At 38.3% G+C, this 26,909-nt stretch overlaps 1 protein-coding gene across 1 annotated transcript; it reads left to right on the plus strand.

Annotated features, from left to right (window-relative positions):
- Positions 1 to 8,881: 8,881 nt before the first annotated feature.
- LOC131480768 (alcohol dehydrogenase class-2 isozyme 2) lies at positions 8,882 to 26,697 on the plus strand. The gene is made up of 9 exons (XM_058666705.1): positions 8,882 to 8,899; positions 10,178 to 10,279; positions 11,272 to 11,413; positions 12,653 to 12,740; positions 15,274 to 15,505; positions 22,099 to 22,359; positions 23,332 to 23,467; positions 24,250 to 24,385; positions 26,519 to 26,697. Exons 1-9 carry the CDS (start codon positions 8,882 to 8,884, stop codon positions 26,541 to 26,543), a joined length of 1,140 nt encoding a protein of 379 aa, XP_058522688.1. The 3' UTR covers positions 26,544 to 26,697.
- The last annotated feature ends 212 nt before the right edge of the window (positions 26,698 to 26,909 follow it).

Raw genomic sequence — 26,909 nt, forward strand, 5'->3', positions numbered from 1 at the left:
CTATCCACCCTAATTAGAGTCCCACATGGGCATACATCCCTCTCAACTATGTAAATAGAATTTTTTTAAAATTTTAAAAGAAAGAAAATAACAATTTGTAAAAATAAATAAATAGCCCCTTCCCAAAAATTTTTAGCTTATATATTTAATATGCTGGTGTTATTTTCATAATTTTTAAAAACCTAACATTCAAAAATTAAGTCTTTAAGACTCTAACAACAAGCTGTTCTTATCTACAATTCTTGAGGTACCAGTGCTTATCAGACAGTGTCCAAATGCCAACAGTTGTCTGCCTTATCAAATGACCTAAAACTTATGAAACCAGCAGTTTGACAATAAACATGACCTTTTTAACCAAACAGAATTCAAATCAAACCTCTAATTCCCTCTTAAACAACTAAGCATTATCAAGCACAGTGACCATAATGGAAACAAACTGCTTTCCCTTCACCAAGATGAAACTGTAGAAGTAAAGTTCCTTTGGCTAAAAATTTACTTGAGTCCTGAATGGGACAGGTATTCCAAAGTCTCTATCCTGGAAGTCAGAGAACTGTCACTGTTGCAGCAGGTGGCTCCACTGTGACTGCAGTGGCTGGCTCAAGTAAGAACGTCACTCAGCATTAGATATAATGACAAGCACATAGATGTGTGGTAGCCTTATGCTCATTGTATGGCAACTGAAGTGTCTTCTCTTTCTCTCTTTAGTCAAGTTTTTGAGCACATACTCTTGGAGAACATCCTTGGGATACAGGTATGTATATGTGACATACACAAGATAAAACTTGGTCTAACAGTGAAAAATAAACTGAATAGCAGAAACGCATGCTGAATGTTCAAATCAACAAAGATAGCCCTTAGAATAGGACCAACAGGGAGGATCCAGTACCACAGTTAATCTCAGACCTCAAAGCAACTAATTCCAAATCATTTTATGAGGAATAGATAAGCATGATTTTGAATGAGATTCTTTTGTCATAGTCCTGCAATATCAGTGCATACAACTGGAAGCTTCAGTGAGCCTCCAGAATGCCGAATCAATGAATCTAGGGAAAGTAGATTCAAAAGTGAGGCCTCTGGGACTCGGTTTCTCAGGTCCTATGTGTGGCCATAAAAAACTGTTTTAGGAAGGGACAAGAAGAGGCAAACACAGATGTGGGATTTCAGAAAGCAAACATGAGAATTGAGTCTTTGTAACAAAAAATAGTCATGACGAATGTTTCATATGCTTTAAAATCTCTTACACTTCTTCACATTTTCTTAACTCTATTTCAAATATTTTAATATGAAACGAAACTGTATTCACAAATAACAGAACCCTGAGAAACAACAGAGCTACAGAGAAAGAACTTCATTTATATTGCCTAAGCACATAACAGGACTTTCAGTGTACTTTACACAAAAGTATCAGGCCATGACAAGCTGAAAATAGAAAAGAACAGAAAGTCATTCTTCACAAGGAGTAAGTTCAAAAACAGCATACTAAAGCAGCAACTTGATGCTCATTGGGTGGAAGACACAAGAACTAACATGACTTGTCCCCAGAAGAGTTACCTATTGACTCCTTGCATGTTGATACAGGGGTCATGCTCAGGATAAAAAAATAATAACTAGACAGTTTGAGACAAACTGACTAACTCTTGGACCAGGAAGCAATGGCATCTCTGCTCATGTAATCTGACAAACGCAAGTGCTGAACTTGAGAAAACATCAGAGTGCCCAGACTGCTGACAGATGGTGTCACTTAGGTCTTCACTAGGAAATCTTCAAGAATTTACTTAATGGAGCTGCTGCGGGGGCTCCACAGGCTAATTCTCTGCCCTGTGGGTCCAGCATCCCATATGGGTGCCAGTTTGTGTTCCGGCTGACCCACTTTCCATTCAGCTCCCTGCTTGTAGCATAGGAAAGCAGTGGAGGATGGCCCAAAGCCTTGGGACCCTTCCCCGCAAGGGAGACCCAAAAGAAGCTCCTCGCTCCTGGCTTCAGATTACCTCAGCTCCAACCACTGCAGTCATTTAGGGAATAAACCAGCAGATGGAATATCTTCTTCCCTTCTCTCCATAAATCTGATCTGCCTTTCCAATAAAAAATAAGTAAGTCTTTAAAAAAAAAAAGAATTCCTGTAAGTCCTTTTAAATCTTGCATATCTATTCATTCTAGAAAAATCACTAAAGAGAGATATAAGGGAATTTATCACACTTCAAAATGAAAACTAAAAGTACTATGAAAGAAAAGTATAAAGGAATTTTAATACAGGGGGTCCTGACCCTATCAGCAATTACTTTAAAAGTGATATTTAGATTGAAATATAAATTGTGAGGAAAATTTATCTGGTATCACAATACTAAAACAATTATACATTAGCATGAATTTTATTTTAGGTATTGGGCTAAAGATTTAAAAAATACTTAGAATCTATAGTAATAATTACATAGTTAATTATTAACTTAAAATTAAAAGTTGAGTGAACAACGTTCAAAGGTCAAAATTCCATTTACATGTACTGCAAAGGAAGGGAAACAGAACCCAGATCCTACCAAACAATCAAAAAATTTAAAAGCAGCAGTTTGGGCCTGGTATGGTAGCCTAGCAGCTTAAGTCTTTGCCTTGCATGTACCAGGATCCCATATGGGCACAGGTTCAAATACCTGCTGCCCCACTTCCCATCCAGCTCCCTGCTTGTGGCCTGGGAAAGCAGTAGAGTACATCCCAAAGCCTTGGGACCTTGCAACCGCATGGGAGACCCAGAAGAGGCTCCTGGCTCAAGATTGGCGCAGCTCCAGCCGTTGTAGCCCCTTTGGGAGTGAATCATCAGATGGAAGATCTTACTCTCTGTCTCTCATCCTCTCTGTATATCTGACTTTCCAATAAAAAAATTAAAAATGAACCTTTAAAAAAAAAGCAGCAGCTTGACAACATGAACTTTGCAACCAAAACACAATTTAAATCAAACTGATCTCTTAAGCAACAGAATATTCAAACAAAACATTTATTTTTAAAAGAAATAAACTGCTATAAAAATCACTTAGTTATATGTAAAGATGATCAAAATAAGATAATTTTTAAAAATCACTCAGTTAACAAGAAAAATGTTTCTCCTTTTCCTTCTCGCAGATAGAGATTACAGGAGCAAGGATCATTTGACTAGAAATTCAGTTGAGTCCTTAATGAAACAGGTACTTCAAAGCCTCTTTTTTGGAAAGCAGAAATACCTTTGATGTGTCAAGTGACTCCACTCTGAGAGCACTGGCTGACCCAAAGGAAGAACTTCACATAGCCTAAACACCATGACAGACATGCTTGCTAAACTTGTGTGGTGGTCCCATGCTCCTTGTGGGGCAACTTTCTCTCCTCAGTCAACTTTTACATCACATATTCTTGAAAAATTACTGATTATCCTTTGGATACAGGTAAATGAATATTATAGGCACGTGATAAAATCAGTCTAAGAGTGGGAAAAAAAAAAACCCTGAAGACAGTAAAAACAACAACACAACAACAACAAAAATGTGGTAAGTGTTCAAACAAGCAGAAACACTGCACAGAAGTTAGCAGGATGGGTCCAGGTCCACCCTTGATCTGACATCCTGAAACAATTACCCTGCAAATCACTCTGTGAAATATAGATGAACAGATGAATGGAATTCACCATGAGACTCTCTTGTTCTAGTCCTGAAACACTGATACTCAGAACTCAAATGTCCTTCAACTGACAAAGAGACAAACAAATTCTAGCAGATGAAGCACCTGGCTCTTCTCTATAATTCTGCATTTCAAATAAATATATAAATCTCACAATGTTGATCCTGCCAACCCAGAAACAACATAAATTTCTCCATCTTACAATAAATAAATCTTTAAAATGATGTTTAAATAAATTTTAAATTTTAAATAAATAAAATTTTTATCAAGTAAATAAATAAATCTTTAAAAAAAAATAGCAGGTCCTAGTTTGGGGGTGTACTATAAATAAGCAAGATTTAGGAAACTTCTAGAGGAAGCCCAGATCACCAACAGGACAAAGGTCTGTTTCTGAATTTCCAACTTATCCTTGCCTCTTAGCTAACCCATTATTCCTAAGAATTTCTCTTCACTGTTCCCTTTGATTCAGACCTGGTTACTATACAGCTGGACATGTCGTAGATAGGTTAGGACATTTAGTTATGATTCCTGCACAACAATTTAACAGCTATATTTTTATGAGTAGGTAACATTATGTTTATTTAAATAACATTATCTTTGGTGGTGGTGATGGCAGTTATGGTATGTGAAAATAATAATATTCTCCTTTGCCCTGAGGTGAGTTTTAAGCCAGCCATTAGCACAAGGCTGGATGGACAAAGCCCCCATACCAAGCAAACTGGATTCAGGAAGTAACATTTTTAAAGGTACATATAACATTGGGAATCTTTTTTTCCAGATTTATTTATTTTTATTGCAAAACCAGATATACAGAGAGGAGGAAAGACAGAAAAATATCTTCAGTCCGTTGATTCACGCCCCAAGAGACAGCAATGGCCAGAGCTGAGCCGACCCAAAGCCAGGAGCCAGGAGTGTCTTCCTTGTCTCCCGTGTGGATGCAGGGTACCCAGGTTTTGGGCAGTCCTCGACTGCTTTCCCAGACCTCAAGTAGGGAGCTGGATGTAAGAGGGGTTACTGGGATTAGAACTGGCACCCAGATGGGATCCCTGGGCATTCAAAGCGAGGTATTTACTCGATAGGTTACCACGCAGGGCCAAAAACTTTGAGAATCTTGATCATCCAAGGCTGAATTCAAATGTCGTAAAAGATAAAACCATATTCATAGGAAGAATCCATTATTTTTTTTAAATATAGAGATGCCATCATGTTCAAAAGCCAAGGATTAGTCTTTGGTTTGGTGGGCCCTATTCTTCTTCTCTGCCAAGAAAACATCTTTAAGTATCATTTATAGGGCATGTTTGGAACAGGCATATTCTTTTAAATTTTCTTTACTGTAGAAGAATTTTATTTCATTTTCAAAGACAAAAGATAGCTTTGCTGGATATGTTATCCTGGGCCGACAATTTTTTCCTTTAGAATCTGGAATATGTCACTCCATTCTCTTCTTGCCTGTAGAGTTTCCTGTGAGAGGTCTCCTGTGAGACTGATGGCCATTTCTCTATAGGTCAATTGATTTTTCTTCATGTGCACATTTTAGAATCTTTTCCTTATGTTTGATTGAAGAGGACTTGATTATCGTGTTGTGATGAAGATCACTTTTGGTCAAGCCTGTTGGGAGTTCTGTGCCCCTCCTGGATCTTGTTTTCCAATTCTTTCTCTAGATTGGGGAAATTTTCCCTTATTATTTCATTAAATACATTTGTAAACACAGCTTCTCTTTCTGCATCTTCTGGGACTCCCATAACTCTTTTATTTGGCATTTTAATAGTGTCTTTCAATTCTTGAATACGTTTTTTAGCCTGATCCAGCCCTGCTTCCAACTTTTCGGTTGTTTCCCCCTGGTGACAGGAAATATCTTCTAATTTTGAGATTCTTTCTTCATCCTATTTTGGAAACTCTTCACTGTACTCATAGTTTGTTCCACTATATTCTGAATTTCTGATATATCAGCTTTCATTTGATTCATTTACTAGGCGACATGTTCTTTAAATTGCTTGAACTCCTGCTTTACTTGCTTCTTGTTGTCGATAAGAAGCTTTATAAACAAGTGTCTCCTATTTTCTCATGTCTTCCTCAGTGAACTCTGAGGTTGGCAAAGACTTTTGCTCCTTTGCAGGGGAGTCTTCAGTAATATTCACTGTGCCTTTGTCTCTTCTTTTGGTCATTGTACTTCTGGTTAGCAGATTCTTCTCCTTAGGGCAGGTTTCTAAGCTGTGTCACCCACTGGTCTGCAGTTTGAATTTACTTATTGTGGTTGGTACACAGTTATTTATTTGCAGACACTTGTACCACTTCCTCCAGCAAATTTTAGATCTGTGCTTTTATGTTAGACTTCTACCATGGTCTGTGTAGCACAGCTCCTTGGTCAGCACTCCACTTTCTGTGATCCTGCGCTATTGCTGCTGCATTGTCTGTACGTTTCTCCCAGTCTGGTTTGTGCAGGTCCCAGGATGATAGTGCATGTGTAGCTCACTGTTGTTCCTGCAGTGTAAGCCTTTGCCACACTGTACAAAATGGTGCCTTATGTGAAACTCATGGAGTTCTTGAACTGCTGGCCATTAGGTCTGGGGGCTACCCAGTCCTATTTTTGGTGGAACCTGAAGGATGCCACAACATTACAATTCATTCAGCCCAAAATGAGTTTGCTCCTAGTTTAGTGTATGCATAGTCCTGTCCCATAACCATTGCCTCCCTACACAAGATGGCACCCAATTCGGCTCTACTGGGGGGTTTGGGATGTGAAATCCACCCATTTCTTTGTTTGGGTTCACCTCCTCTGTTCCCAGTGCACTACCATTCCCATCTGGTTGCTGGTGGAGTTACGACTGCCAGTAGAGTTCAGATTGCCACTCAGAAATGCCGCTGAGTATCAGGTCACTGCAGCACCACACTATTATTTCCTCTGCTTTCCTGAGTCCATCAGTCTCCAGGTGTCCCTTTGCTGTCGGTCTGTCTTCTCCTATTTCCTGGAATTTTCCCTCTCTGCTTCAGCCTGGCTAACGTTTCTCTGTATGTTTAAATTCATCCTCACCCTATCCTGCAATCTTTATTCATTTCAGTTTCTTTCCTTTCAGATTAATATCACTAAAAATGAAAGTCAGATGAGAGAAAAAAAAAGTGCACTCAGGGAAGGCTTTAGAAAGAGGGCCCAACAAGCTAGCCTAGCAACTAAAGTCCTCACCTTGCATCCACCAGGATGCCATATAGGCCCCAGTTCATGTCCAGGAAGCTCTGCTTCCCACTCAGCTCCCTGCTTGTGGCCTGGGAAAGCAGTCGGGGAGGGCTGTTGAAACCACTTGGGGAGTGAATCAAAGGACAGAAGATATTCCTCTCTGTCTCTCCTTCTCTTCAGTGTATCTAACTTTCCAATTAAAAATTAATTTTTTAAAAAAGAAAAAGAATAGAGATGCTAGTGTTAAGACAGGAAAGCTGTAAAAAGAAGCCATTTCAAAGTGCAAGGAAGATAATGAGATTATTGCTTTGTGGACATGAACTCTATTAAAATAGAGATGCTTAGGAGCATCTCCAAAGTGAATCAAAGGGAAAGAATCTGGAAAAAATATACAATTGAAACCAAGAGAAAAGGCAAAAGATAAAAAGCTTGAACCTTATGGAAGAATTCCCTGAAAGATCAGTTTTTTAAATAAGAAGATTCTCCTAGCAACTTTCAACAACACACTTTCAATAAAAAGGATATAGCCAGACCAATTTAGAAGGTAAATGTGAGTGGTGAAGAAGTAGAAACAAAGAGAATAGACTATACCTTTTCAAAGTTTAATAAAATTAACATGCAATAATATATAGTATTAGTTATATCTTTAAAAACAGTGGAAAACTATTGAACCATTTTATAATGGCAGATATGGAAAATATTCTGACATAAAGGTGATAAATTTATATTAAACTACTTAAAGCAGAAACATTTGCCTACATAAATATCAAACTTTAAAATATTTATAACAAAAGCAGAAGGAACAGTTAGAATTAAATAAATTCATAATAATTTTAAGCATTTCCCATTAGAACAGAATTAGTACACACCAAAAATCAGTATGAGCTGGCACCAGTACACCATTGGTACTTAAGCTCATTAAAAATCAGAAAAATACAAATTAAAAACAAAAGTAAATAACTCAGATGATCAAAACATTTTTTAGATGAGCAAGGCAAGTTTAACATGGGCAAGGAGTGGGGCCATAGAACTTCAATAACTGCTGCAGTGGGTGCAGCCAATTTGCAATCTCTTCTGGATTAACTATAACAGCTGAAGACCTGGCGAATCTACTCCTACTAAAAGTATTTAACAGTTCGTTCAAGATACTCTACTTCTCACAAATGGCCACACAAGTATGATTCTAGGGAATTGGTTCATAACAATAGTGGTCACAGCCCAGGAAATGATCACTGGGTATTGGTTCACAGAGGTCCTAGGATTGCTAAGTTGTGAGATCCAGAATCATTCCACATCAGCAGGCCAATGGTGTTTTACTGACCTGAACAAAAGTACTTCTATATTTTAAAAGCTGGCATCACTTTAATGGAGTGTGCAGACTCTGAATATCAATCCCAAATTTTCCCTTAAGAAACTAAAGCACATGTGCAATAGAATAAGCTAACTTACACAATTATTGATTCAGCAGAAACAAACAGAAAGGAAAATAAATAACAAGTGATAGTAAATTTTTTAATAGAATATTCTACAGCAATGAAAATAAATTAAAGCTATAAGCAATGTCAAAGAATCTCACAAACTGATAAGAAAAAAGACAAAAAAGAAATACATACTGCAAATAATGAACGAATACATAACATTATTATAGGATTTCATTCCTTAAAATTTGAATAGATAAAACTACATGATTATATAGAAAAAGTAAATACTAGCAAAACCACGGAATATGAAATGATATGATTAACATGGTTGTGATAATTTGTTAATTCGTCTTCAAACATTTAATATATTTTCTCCATTATTTTGTATTTGAACATAAAAAACAGTTTAAAGAAATCTTGACACTGGCTGGGATCAAAGGGCTTGCAGCTGAAATGACAACACAAATACTCTGGCAGGAAGTGGGCAGAGTTCAGACCAAAGGAACAACAAAGCAAAGTGATTGGAGAATAAGACAGGAGAAATGATATTTATTAAGACAGGTCATTATGGGACATAGAGCACCCAGGGGATACGTGGAAGCCTCCTCAAATCAGAAAGAAATTTCCAAAGCAAGTTTTCCAAAGAAAAATGGACACCAAGGGCAAAGTAAGAGAAAAAGCTGATATTTTAGTTTGTGAATTTTTTTTATCTGTGTACATTTGTTAAAAGTTTTTTTTTTTTGAGAACTATACCAATCTGAAATTAATCAAAAGGATAAAGAGGATAAAGAGTAGCCTCAATACTAGCAAATTGTTACAAGGAAAAAACCGTGGATCTATCAGATGTTTACTACAGGGTATTCAATCAAATATTATTTTACTTGCTAGGGAAAAGGAGACTAAAGAAACTATGCTACAGCCATAAACTAGAATATGTATTTGTTGGAAATAATGTTGGCAAATACAAAAATGCTCATATAATTAAGTAGGCAAAAGCCAACTAAAAGTAAAACTTTTTCATAGTTTATGATCCTATCTGGGATACTTAAAAAGAATTCGATCAAAAAGCATGAGTGATAAAATTAGAGACTAATTTTGTTTTTCCTTTGATTTTGAAACTTCTTGTAATTGATATATATATTTCATCTGTAATGAAATAATGATATCTAAAAATATTTTAAAATTTAATGAAACTATTGAAAAACATATATTCACGTGGTAAAAGACTTTGGGAAAATCATATCAAAAGAAAGAATATCATTAGGATGGAGAATTAGATTTGCTTCTTTTAAATTTTTTTCCATGTTAACTCTGCTTGATACAATTTGAAAATAGAAAAAAATTTTGATGTATGAGTTATAGAGTCTTGAAATGTTCCATTTCTTTTCATGCATTTTTGTGCAAATTCTTATAAACATAAAAACTACTAATACACATTGTTCTGAAAATGCATGTAATCATAAACTCACACCTTAGACTTTAATAAGGCATTTGGGGATCTTATTCAAATTCAAATTTGATTTACTGGATTTGGAAAGCTGTCAGCCCTAAAAAGTACCCAAGTGACATAACTCCTAGTATGAAGCCTATACTTTGAGTAGTTAGGTAATAAATCTTTGTCAGAGCTGTAAGATTGGAGGCAACTCAAAACTGATTACAAATGGTTGAGTCAACAAACACCACTGGATCATTAACAAAGCCCTATGAACTCTATAAGCATATCTACCTTTTCACAGAAAAAAGAAATCAAGTCATTACATTTAGGATAAATTTGAATACACCTGTTCACCTCAAGAAACAAAAGTCAGAAAAACTATAATGTAAAATTTCACATCTTTTTTTTTTCAAAAACTATTTCATGAAATTGTATCAACAGGACATTTAAGTTTTTCTTAAATTATTCTCCCTTTCTCTCTGTTTTTCTCCCACTTCACCTCTCTTTCAGGTTATTAAATGCAAAGCAGCCATTGCCTGGGAAGCCGGAAAGCCCCTTTGCATTGAAGAGGTTGAGGTAGCTCCCCCCAAGGCTCATGAAGTTCGAGTTAAGGTGAGGAGGAACTGTCCCAAGTCTTGAGCAGACAGAAACCTAAGTACAGAATTGGTTTCTGTCAATTCAATCCCTCTGAGAATGACTGGGAGGTCTTAGAGTTTCCGTTATGGGGGAGTTATACTTTTAGGTTCAGGTAAGAATAGACACTCCAAAAGGAGTGCTAAATCATTAATTGTTTTAGTAATGCTTGCTAGCCAACTTAAAATCTAATTAAACTAGCTTACCATAAATCACAAACACTAAGAACAAGACAAAGCAATTCCCTTTGGATTAGGATGCTAGCTTTTCTTTTTGTCCTCCAATTGCCATACACCAGAAAATGTTATTTTTTAAAAATATGGAATTAGGTCCAAAACAAGGACCGGAAACCCTGGGAGACACAAGTGCGCTGGATGCGAGAGGAAGGGACTGGGTTGAACATAGTAAGTTTCAATGACATCTCTATATCTCCCAGCACTACTCAAACTTAACTTTCCTCAGGTCCACAATGTTAAGGGTTTAGTTTATACATGAACGTGGATGGGACATCTTTATGAACAGCATTTTGAAGAAAACTAATAGAGATACATTGGTAATTGATGTAAATAACTTCCATTTCATATGTCTGTTTCACCTACACCTTCATTTCACATAGTCTAAACAACTGTTAAATAAATCCTGGAAACTCCCATTCCTTCTTTTTTTTTTGTTTTTTTCCTAATAGACTTTAACTTTACTCCAATAGCTCTGATTACTTTTCTCTCCCGGAGACAGCAATTGTCAGTTCTGTTTTTGAGATTTTCTGACAACAATGGAAGGTAAAAAGAAAAAGGTATACCATAAGAGAAAAATGAATCTAAGTATATTTTTATTTATTCTTTTTTTCAAAATGTAACTTCTATTAAGTTCAAGAAGTATGACAATGCTTCAAGCTGACAATGAACCCAAAGTTATATACTAAGATCTAACATAATGGCAGAAACATGATCAAGTATGTGATTACGTTCTAGATAATTGCTGCTAGTGTGTGCCATTCTGACACCTATGGGATCAACCCTGCACTGAAGGAGGCCCATCTCCCAGTTATCATTGGCCATGAGTGTGCAGGAATTGTCGAAAGTGTTGGGCCAGGAGTGACCAACTTCAAACCAGGTATTTCAGTTTTTTATCCCAATTAAATAAGTATGTCAGGTGATTTTGGTGATAATTTCTGTCCTAGGCTCATGACATACTTGATCTCTATTTGGATAATAGAAACATTTTTTCAGAAGCAAACCTGACACACACAATCTAAGTCTAACAATGGAACAGAAATGTTGAAATTAAAATTACAAAATCCCCTAATCGTGATCATTTTATTTATATATAATACTAAGGAATTGTCTGAAGAAGCAAAGGTTGCCATAAATTTATACTTTCACAGGATACATACAATGTTTTATAACAGCTTTATCTACATGAAACATAAAACTTTTATTATTATATAAAGAATAAGAACTTAGCTTAAGTAAAAAGCATTTTATAAATTCTAATGTATTATAAAATAGTATGATTCACAATGGAAATAGTGCCCAAAAAATACACACCAGTGACTGAAATTATTTATGTCACATTTTAAAACAGACCAATCAGTACTAGATTACGAGAACTGTAATCCTCATTTTATTGGCAAAATTAATCTTATCACTCTCCTACTTTAAAGAAAATGTTCCAGATACTAATAGATCGTCTTCCATACAAAATCATGGAAGCAAACTACTAGAAGTTGTGTAGTCATGAAGCAGTCTAACAACAATCTAAGTCTTTAGTCACAACTTTGCTGTTTACTGGCTGTGTGCTCTTGTTTCCTAGAGTATTATCCAGAGCATAATGTAAGATATTGTAGCCTAGCTCATAGTAATGCTGAATTAACAGTAAATGTGGATTCTCATCACCAGATATTAGTTTTCAAAGGACATAAGCCATTATATAGAGTTGAGTTTAACAAATAGATAAATATATAATATGAAAGTGAAGCTAAATGGTGAATGTAAAAGTTTACTCCATTTCTAGCCTGGTAGTCCTAACCTCTCCTCTTATCTAAGGATATTCTATTCAATACTGGATGATCAGAAATAAATAGTTACAGCATAAAGTTACAAAGACAGCAATGTGTTAGATGGAACTCTGCATCTATCTGACATTAATACAGAGCACAGTGATACATGGCAAAATGTATAGTATTGGGAGGAATCTGTCATCTTGTAGGGTAATTTGATAACGTAGCAACCTAGAATGTTGCTTTAAATATAAAATGTATGCCATAAAGAATGGTACTTGCCTCTGATTCATCTCCTAGAAAAAAGTGAGTAACATGTTAGGTACCATGTAACATATGGCTTTTCTCTCTAGGTGACAAAGTCATTCCCCTTTATTTACCTCGTTGTAGAAAATGCAAGTTCTGCCAGAGTCCACTCACAAATTTTTGTACAAAGTTCAGGTAAGCACTATGCACTAAGCATATATTGGCATATATATGCTGGACAGCAAGTTGATAACATCTAAATGAAGTTGAAGAGGTGCTAATATCCCACCTACCAATTCTATTCTAAATGTGTACTAGACATTGTTGCAAATGTACAAAAAGAGACACATGCTACAGTGTTCATGGCAATACTGTTAAGAATAATTAACACTTCAAAATAGCAAGAATGCCTATAAATAAGACAATGGATTACCAACTTGCTATGTGGTAACATAATGAAATACTATAAACATAAACAAGTAAAAATCACTGAACTTGAACTACATATATCAACACAGAATAATTCACACAAAAAGTTAAGGAAAAGAAGAAAGTAGCTGAAGGACATTTTCATTGAAGTATCAAAAATATGATAAATTATTGATGGTTACACAAATATGAGGTATAAATATATCACTGAACCATCAGCAGCTAGTTTGACCAGGATAAAAGGAGGCAACAAAGCACAGTCATTTACTTCAAGGCATCACAGGTATAAATGTTAGAGTCAGGCTTTTCACCCAGAGAATATAGTGGCAAAATCTAAATCTTAATCACCTTGTTTTGATTTGCTAAGACTAAGGAAAAATAAAATTCTCACTAATGATAGTTGAAACTAATTACTGTAAAAGCTAAACCTGCAATATTCACATCTATTACTGTGCCTCATTTTCCTCAACTATAAAATGGGGAGAATAATAATGTTTGCTTCCTAAGGTTGTTGCTGATATTCAACAAATTAATGTGACACTCTTTTGCAAAACTTTAATTAAATGATGGATTCAGACCAAGACTATAACTTCTTTATAATATCACACAAAGGGGGATAATCAGCTATTATGTCCCTCCAGAAGAAACTACCAACCTAAATTGAGAAATACAATCAAAATAAGGATTCTCTATAAAGAATGATATTGATTTGGGAATAACAGAACATTACCATAGAAATACCAGCACACTTCAGTGAAACTATTCATGCCACAGTTAACCAAAAAAAAATATTCAAGGAGGCTGTGCAGAGAAATTTTTCAAATACAAAAATGAAGTAGCTTCTGAAAGAATAATTTCTGAACACAAAGATTAATAACCAGCGTGACCTTAGTGTAACACTGGACAGATATCCTTGAAGAGGTACTTTTTGCTTTTTACGTATGGTCATGTTTACCTTTGTGTTATGTAGCTCAGGAAGTCTTTTTCTGATAGCTATTATCAGGCAATAATGAATAAGAACTCATTATTCATAATCTCCCAACTGTATCAGTTAGGTTTGATATGTGATTTCATGTAGTTGTGACCCAGTACATGTTATAAACTATACCACAGTAAGATTGTGGTCCTTCCCTGACGGTCAGCTTAGTATGAAATGTGACTCCATTTTGATTCTGACAAGCTTCACATTCCTTTCACAAAATATACACAATTATATTCAAAATATGTGACCCAAGATATAAAACCTGAATCACAACAAGAAGTTAGGTCAAAATTGCTAAATTAGGAGAAAATGCAGATACACAAACCATGTTAAACCAAATTATATAAATGTAATAGCAAAACCCACAACAAGAAAAACTTCTACAGGACAGATAAATCAGTTTCTTCAAAAACTAAATAGTAAGTTGAAAAATGGGTAGAGTAGAAAAGGAAGTATACAGTTAAAATTGGATCAACCAGGGACCTGGTGCATAGCTCAGTGGCTAAAGCCTCACCTTGCAAGGGCTGGGATCCCATAAGGATGCTGGCTCATGTCCCAGCTGCTCCATTCCCATCCAGCTCCCAACCTGTGGGCTGGAAAAGCAGTAGAGGATGGCCTAAAGCCTTAGGATCCTGCACATTTCTGGGAGACCCAGAGAAAAGCTCCTGGCTTCTGGCTTCAGATCAGCTCAGCTCTGGCCATTGCAGATATTTGGGGAGTGAACTAATGGACAGAAGATCTTTCTGTCTCTTTCTCTCCATAAATCTGATCTGCCTTTCTAATAATAATAAATAAATATTTTTAAAAGATGTATCAACAAAAACAAAGGTAGACCCCCCCACACACAAAGAATCTTAGGGCTACATACTGAAGTGTTTACAGCATAAATTGTGATGTTTGGAGTTTGCTTCAAAATAGGCCAATAAGAGTAAGAAAATTTATACTGTGGAGGGGTAAACAGATGAAATAAGATGCGCAAAGAGTTGGTAGTTACAGAACCTGATAGGTAAGTACATAACACTGTCATTTCTATCTTTATATTATATCTGAATTTCTCCTCAGTTTTTAAAGGTTAGCACAAACAAAACACTTAAAAGAATTTTTGCATACAAGAAGTAGTCAATACATTTATTGTTATTATCTTGAAACTATTGCTAACAGAACAGATATTAATGTGACAAGTTTCAAGCTGTCTCCTCAATTTTCTTCACATTACAAAGTTATGACAAATGTATACTGCCCAGCATATTTTGTAGGTAGATGATCAGTGTCCCATATACTTTCCCCATCTTCAACTATCCCTTTTTAATTTTCTAGTGAACTGAAAACCCCTATCACTGAACAAGAACTAATGGATGACAAAACCAGCAGGTTTACCTGCAAAGGAAAATCCATTTACCATTTCCTAGGAGTCAGTGCCTTCTCTCAGTACACTGTGATAAAAGATATTAATCTTGTCAAAATAGATGATGATGCAAATTTACAGAGGGTTTTTCTGATTGGATGTGGCTTTTCTACTGGCTATGGTGCTGCAATCAACGATTCCAAGGTAAATAGTTAAACATGGGCTGGTGTAACACAGAAATTACAAGAAGGAGCCAGGGTCCATTAACCTCACTCAACCTGTGTTATTTGTTTTGTTTTGTTTTGTTTTTGTAATTTAGGTAAGTTATTTAACCTCTTTGGAATAATACCTAGGATAGATACTGATACAGATGAGGAAACCATATACTACATGTATAGAACGTCTGATCCAGCACATAGCACATAGCTGGCACCCAGTACATGTTATAAACTATATCACAGATAGATTGTGGTCCATCACTGGATGCACACAAGTATGGAGACATGTCTTCCACATAATAAGTTCATTTTCCTTAGATACATACTCAGAAGTGGAACTGTATGTCTTTCTTTTTAATCTGATCTAAGTTTCCTTAAATTCCCAGAATTTGTTCTATTCACTGTCAACAAAGAGATCCACCCAGAAAAAAATCTCAACTGTTACTCAGAGAGAAAACATAAATCTGTTAGGAAGACATTAAAGGAAATTAAGGAATTAAAGGAAATTAAAGGAAATTAAGTATAAGCAGTTCTAACCATGAAGCAAGAGTTATAACAGCTTAACTTATTTCTGTAAAGAAAAGTGAAGCAATAACATCCAGCACCACCAGAGTTTTAGCCTGCTGGCCTAATTTACTGTCAACTAAACCACAGCTCACAGAGTTTCTTGAAACCATGAACACACTCTGTACCAGTTTTGATAAACAGAGGAGTACCCACTCTGGGTTCCCTAGTTGCAAACTGCAGGATTGCTTTATAATGACCCTTCCTCTAGGTGCTATAAGCAAAGGCACTTAATACACAATGGTCAGCTGTATTATCCAAGTAGCTTAGAGGATTCCACCTACTGTTCTGAGCTTGCATGAGGATCCAATTACAACACTGCTGCAATGGGAAAACTACAATGTACTGCTAAAGAGACACATCAGCTACATTTTAACTCAACCCTACAGAAATATATTTGAAAATATACTAAATATGTGCAACAATATTATAGTAAATAGGCCATGGTATATGGAGAGCAGTGTTCTTAATAGCTGTAAAATATATATTTTTCATTTCCCCTGAGTAGCAAAAGCCAGCATACGTATACCTACTATACATATATTAAACTATTCCATCTGTCCCTTGGTAATTTTGCTTACAACTAAATATTTATTAACACTTCTGTTGGACAGATTCTTTATTTCCTTTTATTATGCTTTCACTTAGAAAGCTTTCCATATTCATTAGAAACATTAATTAATGTATTTTTCATACAATAATTTAATGTGTTTTCTATGCACAGAAAATACTCCGTGTATTTTCTGCCTCTTTACAGCCTCTATAGAATATCATTCCAGTTATACTACCTTGTATATTGTCTCCATTTATTTTACTGTATCAAGCATTTACTAAAGACTTCACATACAGATTTTTTTACTAACAATGCAGTACATAAAGTCTGCTGTAAAAACTACTGATACAATCAATCAATTGAATAGAGAAAACATAGAAAAGGGCAAAAAAATGTGGGTACTAATTTCTGATGAAAGAATCAAGACAACTTTCATGAACAGAATGTTCTTTCAGTCAAAGTTAAAAACATAGGTTATACTTTAGTTAAAGAAAAAATACAAAGTTCAACCTCAGGGCTTGGGTGGAGGGAGCTCCCAGCAGCGTGGCAGCTGCTAGGGATACCTGAGCCAGGTTGGACTCAATGCTTGGGGGCCTGGCCACAGCCACCACTGCTAAGCAGTGAGCGAGTCCAAAGCCTTGCCTAGGCCTGAGAGTTTTCTCCCTTCACAGTAAGTACACTGTAAAGGGATCTCTTGGGAGCTAGGCTGGTCCCTGGCTACACCTGCCACTGCCATCTTGGGCTTGCAGGAAACCACAACACCAACTGGTGCCAGGCTTCACTCGATGGCCACCCAGAAGCAAGCTCTGGGGTTTTGGGGGTATGGAATTACTGCCTAGGGACATTCATTGTTAAGGTCACTGTGCGTGTAGGTGAGGAATGAATTTTGTGGGACTCCCATTGACAGGATCATTGTACTTGCAGGTAAGTGAGGGGACTGAGACCAGCTTGTTTGGAGAGGAGAGACTGAAAGATCCATACATGTCAGACTGGTACACCAGCCCACATGGGAGTCCTGAGTAGGGTTTGTTAGCATGGAACATTGTTGATCACCACATACCAGCCCATGCAAAAGCTGGGGCTAGGGACATGTCTAGCAGGGCTAGATCCCAGTACCTGACTGAATGTCAGAACAGGGAACGAGTCACATTAGGTAGGACCATGACACTAACCTGCATATGATAGAACCTGGTCCAAGGGTAGATTCTGTGGGGCATATGTAAACCCAACTCTGTGGAAATACAATTCCCACTGGTTAGCTCAAGAGTTGGAATGGGGATGGACTGAGCTAGATATGACCATGGAACCTGCAATCATTCATGGGTACAGGGACTGAGCATAGCCTCGGCAGATCAACGTTGCAACACCCACATGTACATTCTAAAACAGAGTGTGGGGTGGGCCAGGCCATAATATTCACTAGCTCACACAATGCCAAGATGGAGGGGCATGCTATGCCAGGCAAGGGTCTAATACCCGTTGGCAGGCATGAGATCTAGATCTGGGAGTGGCCGAGTGAGGGAACTTGGGAAACTGCTCTGATGGGCCATAGCTCCCACTAGTGAGCACATGGTCTAATCCTGGGGATTGGGTAAGCTGGGCAAGGTAGCTCCAATGGATGGCAAATGTGTGGGTTGGTTTTGGAAGGGGGCGGACTGGACAGGGCCAAGCAACCTTAGCTCACGGGCAAGTGTGCAAACCAAGTTGGAGTGCAGGTCATGCTAGGCTAGGCTGTCACACCTACCAGTTTGCATAAGTCAGGGATGAATGCTGAGTAAGCAAGGCCAGGTTCCAGCATCTGCCACTGAGAGTTGGAACTGGGGGCTGGCTGGGTCAGGCCAGACTACAGCATCCAAAAGCAAAGGCCATTAAAGGTGAGGGACTATGCCAAGCTGAGTCAGAGCAACCACTGGCACACACAAGATTTATGGCTGGAAACAGGCCTGGTTGGGGGAGTTAAGGGGACGCCCTGGCTAGGTGGTGGTTCCCACTAGTGAGCAGAGTGGGAGCTGCATTCTGGTCTCGATATGACTGCAGAGTCCCTCAAAACAACTGTGTACTGGGTCTGAGGTGTGCCAGACTGGGCTAGACTCCAGCAGCCACTGGTGCTCGTGAGAAACAGGGTAGGCATGGGATGGGCTAGGCTGGGTCTCTACCTCCGCTGAGCCATGTGTGAGCTGTCTGGGTATGGACCAGGCTTGACTAGGATGTAGCACCCAACAGCAAAAACTGGAATGGGTGATGGCTGATCAGGAAAGGCCACTGTTCCTGCTAGGACAGAAGGTGGACTAAGTAGGGTTGGCCAATGGATTCACCGTTTTGCATAAGATCTGGTGTTGGGAGAGGTTCTAATGGAGGAACTTGAGTACAAGAACCACAATAGGGAACACAAGAACCACAATAGGGAGCAGCCCAGACTTGGCCAAGAAATGGTAGCTACCGGCATACATTTGGCTTAGGTCAGGGACAAACCAAGCTGGGTCAGTTTATATCACCCGCTGGTGAATCTAAGCACCAGAATGGAGTGTGGTTTAGGCAGTGTCAGGCTGCAACAGAAGGTACTTCACATAAGGATCAAGTCTGGGGGGTGGCTTGGCTGGGCTAGGCTGCAGCCTCCACAAGTATGAGCTAGAATTGGGGATGGGATGGGCCCAGTGAGACTGTAGCACCTACTGGCAAATGCTGAGGTGAGGCAGGTCATGCCAGACTGGGCTGCAACACTCAACCAGTAGGGGAAGGGAGGAGGCAAACACAGTATGGGGCTGCATGGGGCTCCCCTGATGCACCACCACCCACTGGTGAGCATGAGAACTGGGATAGGGACTGATCCAGCCAGGCAGGGCTACAGCACCTGTTGGCCTCATGTGAGCTGGATTGGGGAAAGCCAGACTGGGTCAACTGTTCCTACTGGTGCATGCATAAGTTAGAGTGAGTGTGGGTTGGTTAGGCTTTGCCAAGCATCAGCTGGCAGATGATGGCATGGAGGACAAATTCTGTCAAGTTAAACTGCAGAACCACCTGCAGAGTGCAATATCTGGGAGTGGGAATGGTCCCAGTATGAAAACAGTGGGCACCTTCCTGTTGAGTTGCCACTCCCACTGGTGAACATATGAGAACCAGGACTGGGGCAGGCATGACAAGACAGAGAGTGGCACATGGCAGCAGTGGGCTAGACAGTGGGGCTGGTCAGGTCAAACTAGGCTTCAATGACCTTGACAAGTTTGAGAGCTGAAGGAGATGTGGGACAGACTGCACCAGTCTGCTATACATACTGGCAGGCACGGGAACCAAGACAGGGGGCAGACTTGGTAGGGGTTATTGCGTGTCACTCTGCTAGGCTGCAACTCCCACTGGATTGCATGAGGGCCAACTGTGAGGTTTGCAGGAGATGGCTGGACTGCAAAACCCATTGATTTTTTTTTTAAGATTTTATTATTATTGGAAAGCCGGATATACAGAGAGGGGGAGAGACAGAGAGGAAGATCTTCCATCTGATGTTTCACTCCCCAAGTGAGCCACAACGGGCCGGTATGCACCAATCCGATGCCGGGAACCAGGAACCTCTTCCGGGTCTCCCACGCGGGTGCAGGGTCCCAATGCATTGGGCTGTCCTTGACTGCTTTCCCAGGCCACAAGCAGGGAGCTGGATGGGAAGTGGAGCTGCCAGGACTAGAACCGGTGCCCATATGGAATCCCGGGGCTTTCAAGGCGAGGACTTTAGCCGCTAGGCCATGCCGCCGGGCCCAAAACCCATTGATTTTTGTAGAAGACAGGGCTAGAGACAGAACTAATCCAGAAATTGCAACCACTAGTATGTGCATAAGCTGACTGGGCTGACAGACTGTGCCAGACCCTGTATTGGCAAGTACACACAAAAATCAGGTCTGGGGTTGTCTCCGAAGAAGTTTCTTTGGGGATCCTTCCAACTGAACTGCTGGACTCAGAACCCAACCATAGAGAAAATTGCAGGTTCCATGGTCTGACCATGGAGTGGATGTGTCAAAGCTAAGCCCCCTCAATGGCTCAGACAGAGCAGTGAACAGCATATCCAGGTGGCAGTCCATTGGAACCAGCAGAGGACACCTGGTACCACATAGGAGGATGGAGGACAGAACAAATGGATCAATTACCCCAGCCACATGTTGACAGTGAAACTCTGGGCAAATGGAGACTCTAAGATGAGCCATGTCAACCAGTGGATTCTGGAGAGATTTCATCGTGATTGGAGTGGCAAGATTGGTAGTAATTCAGAATTGTTGAACTATCAAAACCTCTTGAGCTGGACCCTTTGTGTATGCCCCACGTCAGGGACCCTGGGGTGGTGTCAGATGGCTGTCCCTATCACAAGGTGCAGAGGTGTTTGGAAGGTTAGGTGTAGTTTCTCTCCTTATCTTCCTCCTTCCCCCCAGATACAGGAAGCAAAAAAACAGAATGTGAAAATAGTGGTTTCACTTACCTTCCTGTAGCCCTTAACCCTTATCACCCTAATCAACCATCATAAAAATAAATACAGTTTGAAAAAATAAAGCCTTTGTGGCCACTGGGGGGCATTAAAAAAAAATAACACCATGTTGAGGGAACAGCATGAAGACAGGAAAATGCAACAAGTTATTGTGACTGTTGTACTGGCACTGTCACGGAGATGAAATGGAAGGTAAACAGAAGTCAGGTCCTGAAAGTCCTTGAATACCATGCAAAGAAATTTGGACTTAGTACTTCTAAATGAATTAATAATTTTGTAGGATCAAGTGAGTCAGCTCACACTAAAAGAAATACTGGTGATCAAAAACAATTGAAAAGGCAATATAACCACCAACATTCTATTAGTAACATATATTCCAACTTACTTGCATTTTTAGAAATTATGCTGGTAATAACAAAGGAAAAACTAAAATATTTGGGCCCGGCGGTGTGGCCTAGTGGCTAAAGTCCTCGCCTTGAAAGCCCCGGGATCCCATATGGGCACCGGTTCTAATCCCGGCAGCTCCACTTCCCATCCAGCTCCCTGCTTGTGGCCTGGGAAAGCAGTTGAGGACGGCCCAAGGCTTTGGGACCTGCACCCGCGTGGGAGACCCGGAAGAGGTTCCTGGTTCCCGGCATCGGATTGGCGCGCACCGGCCCGTTGTGGTTCACTTGGGGAGTGAATCATCGGATGGAAGATCTTCCTCTCTGTCTCTCCTCCTCTCTGTATATCTGGCTTTCCAATAATAATAAAATCTTTAAAAAAAAAACCTAAAATATTTTACTCAGTTTTATTCTTTATGAGTTGATAACTGCTTACCTTTAAATAATACTGTCAGCTTAGTTAATAATACAGTTTTTTACAATGGCAGATTTCCTATACTTGTGATAACGTTTTTCACTCATGTCTTTACCTCACACTCTCTTCAGTCAAAGAGAGAGATATAAAGGGAGAGAGACCAGCTGCTTTAATAGTTACTTTATACTTTTCCTGCCTGCAGGTCACCCCTGGGTCTACCTGTGCTGTCTTTGGCTTAGGAGCTGTAGGTCTTTCTGCTATAATAGGTTGTAAAACAGCAGGAGCTTCCAGAATCATAGCCATTGATATCAACAGTGACAAATTTGCAAAAGCCAAAGCCCTGGGAGCCACTGACTGCCTCAATCCTAAAGAACTGAATAAGCCTGTCCAGGATGTCATTGTTGAAATGACCAATGGAGGTGTGGATTTTGCTATTGACTGTGCAGGTGGATCAGAAGTCATGGTATGTATATCTTTCTCTTGGATCTTAGTTTTATTTTGTTCAGTGGTCATACATTAATACCTGAAGGTTAAATCATGATCATTAAACTAGCTATAATCATTGCTTCTTACAAATGCCAATACTATCTTTGTGAATTCACTCTTTACTTGCATTAAGATAAATGACCCTTTAGATGTTGGGTTTTCTTTTCAGATGCCTTGAAGAAGCTCAATATTATTACACTGGAAATAATATACTTCTAATTTTAACATGGTATCCCAATATCCAACTTTGAAATGATAATTTGGGGGTTTCTTTTAATTATTGAAAAAATGTTCATTTAGCTATTAAGTTAAATAAAACAGCAAGTATATTACCAATGTGGCAGCATTCTCTAGCAAACTGTATAAAGAAGTTAATTAACTGTAATACATAAAACAGGTAAAAATAGTTTTTCTGCTTAAGTACATATTAAGCATATCATATATTGACATTTGTTAATTTACAATAGTCCATGTAATATTATATAAGAGATTATAAACACTAATATGTGTATCTATACTATTTACCTTTATATTTAATATTAATACATTTCTATAAGTATATAAATTACATTTATAAAATAAACTAAAACCTTTAACATATTAAATATGATTTTATAGTGCATACTAATGTGTTAAAGAATATTTCAAGTCACCACTTATTATATATAACAATATACATTCGGATTCCGATTATCTGTCTACATAGATATCATCTATTTATTGCATTAACTCAGGGAAAAATGTGTTCGGTTTACTTTTAGAATTTTTTATAATGAACCTTCAAAAGATTTTGAAGCTCTATGTAATGATTCTACAGCCTCATTAGCTTGAATCTCATTATCTGATATGTTAATTGTATAAATTTTTTCTAAAGCATTTTACATGTAATACTGGGATTTGTGATCTACTTCTCTACATACTCAGGTGATTCTCGTATTTTATCTTCCAGAAAGCAACTGTGGAATGCACAACGGTAGGCTGGGGATCCTGTACTTTTGCTGGAGCCGGTTTGACTGACAAAGGATTGACTATTTCTCCAGTGGAACTAATAATAGGCCGTACCTTAAGAGGATCAAGTTTGGGCGGTGGGTTTTATTTTTAAAGATTTATTTTATTGTTATTGGACAGTCAGATATACAGAGAGCAAGATCTTCTGTCTGATGATTCACTTCCCGAGCAGTCACAATGGCTGGAGTCGTGCTGATCCAAACCCAGGAGCCAAGAGCCTCTTCCAGGTCTCCCACATGGGTACAGCCTCCACATGGGCCATCCTCAACTACCTTCCCAGGTCACAAGCAGGGAGCTGGATCAGAAGTGGGGTTGCCGGGATTAGAACCGGCACCCGTATGGAATCCTGGCGCATTCAAGGCGAGGACTTTAGCTGCTAGGCTACCGCGCCAGGCCTGGTGGTGGGTTTTTATTCTTCATAGTTTTTAGTTTATTTTATAATAGTACTGAAGTTCTAACATGAAGATTATTGGCAGCAAAGGAAAATAATTTGTTTAAGTATTAATAGTCTAGAATGTATCTAAAGATTATACAATACTAATTACCTATAAACAGGGTTCATATAGAAATGTAACCATATCTTATAAATTGAAATTCAATTTTCAGTGAAAGAAACCAACATAAAAGTACAAAAGGTAAATTTTTAGATGATTGCTACAGTTAGTTACATAAAACAGAGAATAAATCCTATTTTTATAAAAAATTAGATTATAAATATAACATTAAGGGAGGAGGGAAGGTAATTAACTACTTAAATCAATTAAAATGTGACCAATTTCATAGCAACAAACACTAATGTAATCATTCTTAATGCTATGAGCCATGTCTTTAATTTTTTGCCATTTTGGTCAAATTATAGGTTGGAATGTAGACACCATCTCAAAGCTGGTTTCTGACTACAAAAAAGGGAAATTTGATCTGGATGCATTGGTGACCCACACCCTGCCATTAGAAAAAATTAATGAGGCACTGGACCTGCTGAAGCAAGGGAAAAGGTAAATTAACAAAAAGATGATTGAGAGGTTTAGAACACCTTCATGTTAACTCTTTTTTTTATTTAATGTTAAGCAATAACCAGTTTGTCTTTCCTGACTTTCCACATCAGAGCAATTAGAAGCACTTAAAAAAATTCAACAGTGACTATTGGGAAGAAAGGACACCTTGCATACTACTATATACTGCTAAAATTACGATATGCTGTTAAAACTACTATACAGAATGAGGATATAAATTGACACAGATCTTCACTTTTACAAACAATTCCTAAAACAACTGGGTCTGTTCCCTGGAGAGGTTTCTATGGTATAATGACAAATCCCTATAGAACAGTGTTGTGTATCTAGAATCATAACACTCAGCAATCTGATAAAGAACATCCACTCAGTCCTTTCTTAAGCAGAGCCACATGAAACTATGGAGATGACCGGTGAGTGACAGATACCAGAGACATAAAAAAAAGTCTCATTTTCTCATTTACTTGCTTTGTTACAGGCTCCTATAAGATATCCTTCTGATCCATATTTTTAGCCATTGTACTCACTTACCATGCATCCTAGGAACTCCTAAGTGGAGGGTTGATAAGGGCTGGGGAAATGGATCTGATCTGGATCAATTAATCATTAATTAATTAATTAATTAGTCATAATGATTGAGCACAGCTTTGATGAACAGAAGCAAAGATCAAAAGCAGCAGTAACAATGTGAAAAAGAGGAGGTAAGAAGAAAGGTAAGAAGAACCTAAAGTGAAAATGACATTGTACCACATAATTCAAAATTCAAACTAAAAATAGATTTTAAAAAAAGAAACAAAATGACAGTAGTTTGAACCAGAGAACAAACGTCACAGAAAAGAAGAAAACAGGTCCATAACCAGAGGACACAGGCTAATTTCCAATGAAGAAACCCAAGAAATTATTCCCACTGATATCATCTCCTCAATTTACAAATATGTTAGTCACACATATAAAAAGAAGTTCAACAAAAAGCAATTTAAAGTACAACTCTATTTTTAGGCTACACTATGTAAACTTAATGCAGAAGCCCAGCAGTATCTTCTTCAATTTCAATATCTGCAGGCAGAATATTCTTTGAGTTCTGAGTGGGTTGAAGCTCTGGACCACAAATCCTGGTGCTCATAGCTTCTCCAACCATAAAATCTTTCCTCTGAAGGCCTCAGTCATGAAACAGAACCACGGGGATGTATGACAAGTTGCAGCCAAATGGAAAATGCTATAATGCCTTATCAATCAGTTGGTAAATCTCCCATAGTCTCTCCTGGTAAGCAGCTGGAAGGACAGACGCTTAGGGGGTCTGTCCTCATTAGGATCTCCTACTTCCCCCTGTGAACCATGAGACGACTGCCTGGCTACCTCAACAGATGGAAAGGAGGCAACAGGGAAAACAGAGAATGATACTTCCAGATGTATTCACCATGTGGAGACAGGAAGCCCAAGAGAGGGTAACACCACCTAGCATGCCAACTGCATTGAAGCAAGGAATTGCCTCAAGGGAAGGGGATGGGACACAATGAATGAATATCCTGAACAGTACAGGTACTCATGCCCATAGTGAGGTGTGGACACAAATAGGTATACCTCCACAGTGGTGTATACTTCCAGAACTTGCATGTAGAACCATTTAATTTTGGCAGTTTGCTAATGTCTGGATACCATAGCTCCAGTAGGCATGTATCTGAGGTAAACAGTTCTGCCCTTGAGGCTTAACCCACCCTTTGCTCCCACATCTTGGAATTACCCAAGAAGGAGAACGTTTAGCTTCTCAGAAAGGAGCACCCCCAACTCAAAAAGCACCTCTTCTTTGGTGCCCAACTATCCCTTGGCAATAAAGGACCAAAAAAAGAGTGACTCTTTCAAGACTAGAATCTCACTTGGTATGTTTTATTTCTGTGTAGTACCATGAAGCAACAAATACCTTGTCCAGGTTGAATGAGGGTCTCCAAATTAACTCTCATATATGCCAAGAGAATTTAGAACTAACCAAGTGGGTGTCTATAAAGAAAGGCTACCCAAAAACTGAACTAAAAAACTGAACTAAAAAAGCTAAGATTATTTGTAAATTTAGATTTATCATGAAAATTATACTTAATATAGTTCAATTGTTATTCACAGCATCCGAACCCTCCTGACCTACTGAAGATGTCTGGAGCAATCTGAATACCATGTGACTGAATATGAACCTGCCGAATTGATACCTAAAATAATTAACCAAGGATATTTACAGTAATGTCTCAACATGAAACAGCTATTAACATACAGCATTTGTCACCATGAAATATGCTAATGATTTCTAAGTTCAATGACTATACTAAATGAAATTTCAATTAGTGTGATTGAATCATATTTAGGAATTGTTTAAAATTAACTCTGGAGAGATGTGAATAGAGAACAAAGGGATAATAAAACCAGACTGATCATATTCTATAATGTTGTAGATTGGGTAATGAACACATGTGATTTCAATATACTATTCTCCCACTGTTGCCTATGTTAAAACTTTCCA

This window comes from Ochotona princeps, chromosome 7 (genome assembly GCF_030435755.1).
Source record: "Ochotona princeps isolate mOchPri1 chromosome 7, mOchPri1.hap1, whole genome shotgun sequence".
Classification (NCBI taxonomy): Eukaryota; Metazoa; Chordata; class Mammalia; order Lagomorpha; family Ochotonidae; genus Ochotona; species Ochotona princeps.

Bases quoted from the DNA above. Each gene is read 5' to 3' on its own strand.
- LOC131480768 (XM_058666705.1), top strand. The intron at 15,506-22,098 runs GTAAATAGTTAA...TCCTGCCTGCAG, and splicing joins CTGCAATCAACGATTCCAAG to GTCACCCCTGGGTCTACCTG. The intron at 23,468-24,249 runs GTGGGTTTTATT...GTCAAATTATAG, and splicing joins AAGAGGATCAAGTTTGGGCG to GTTGGAATGTAGACACCATC.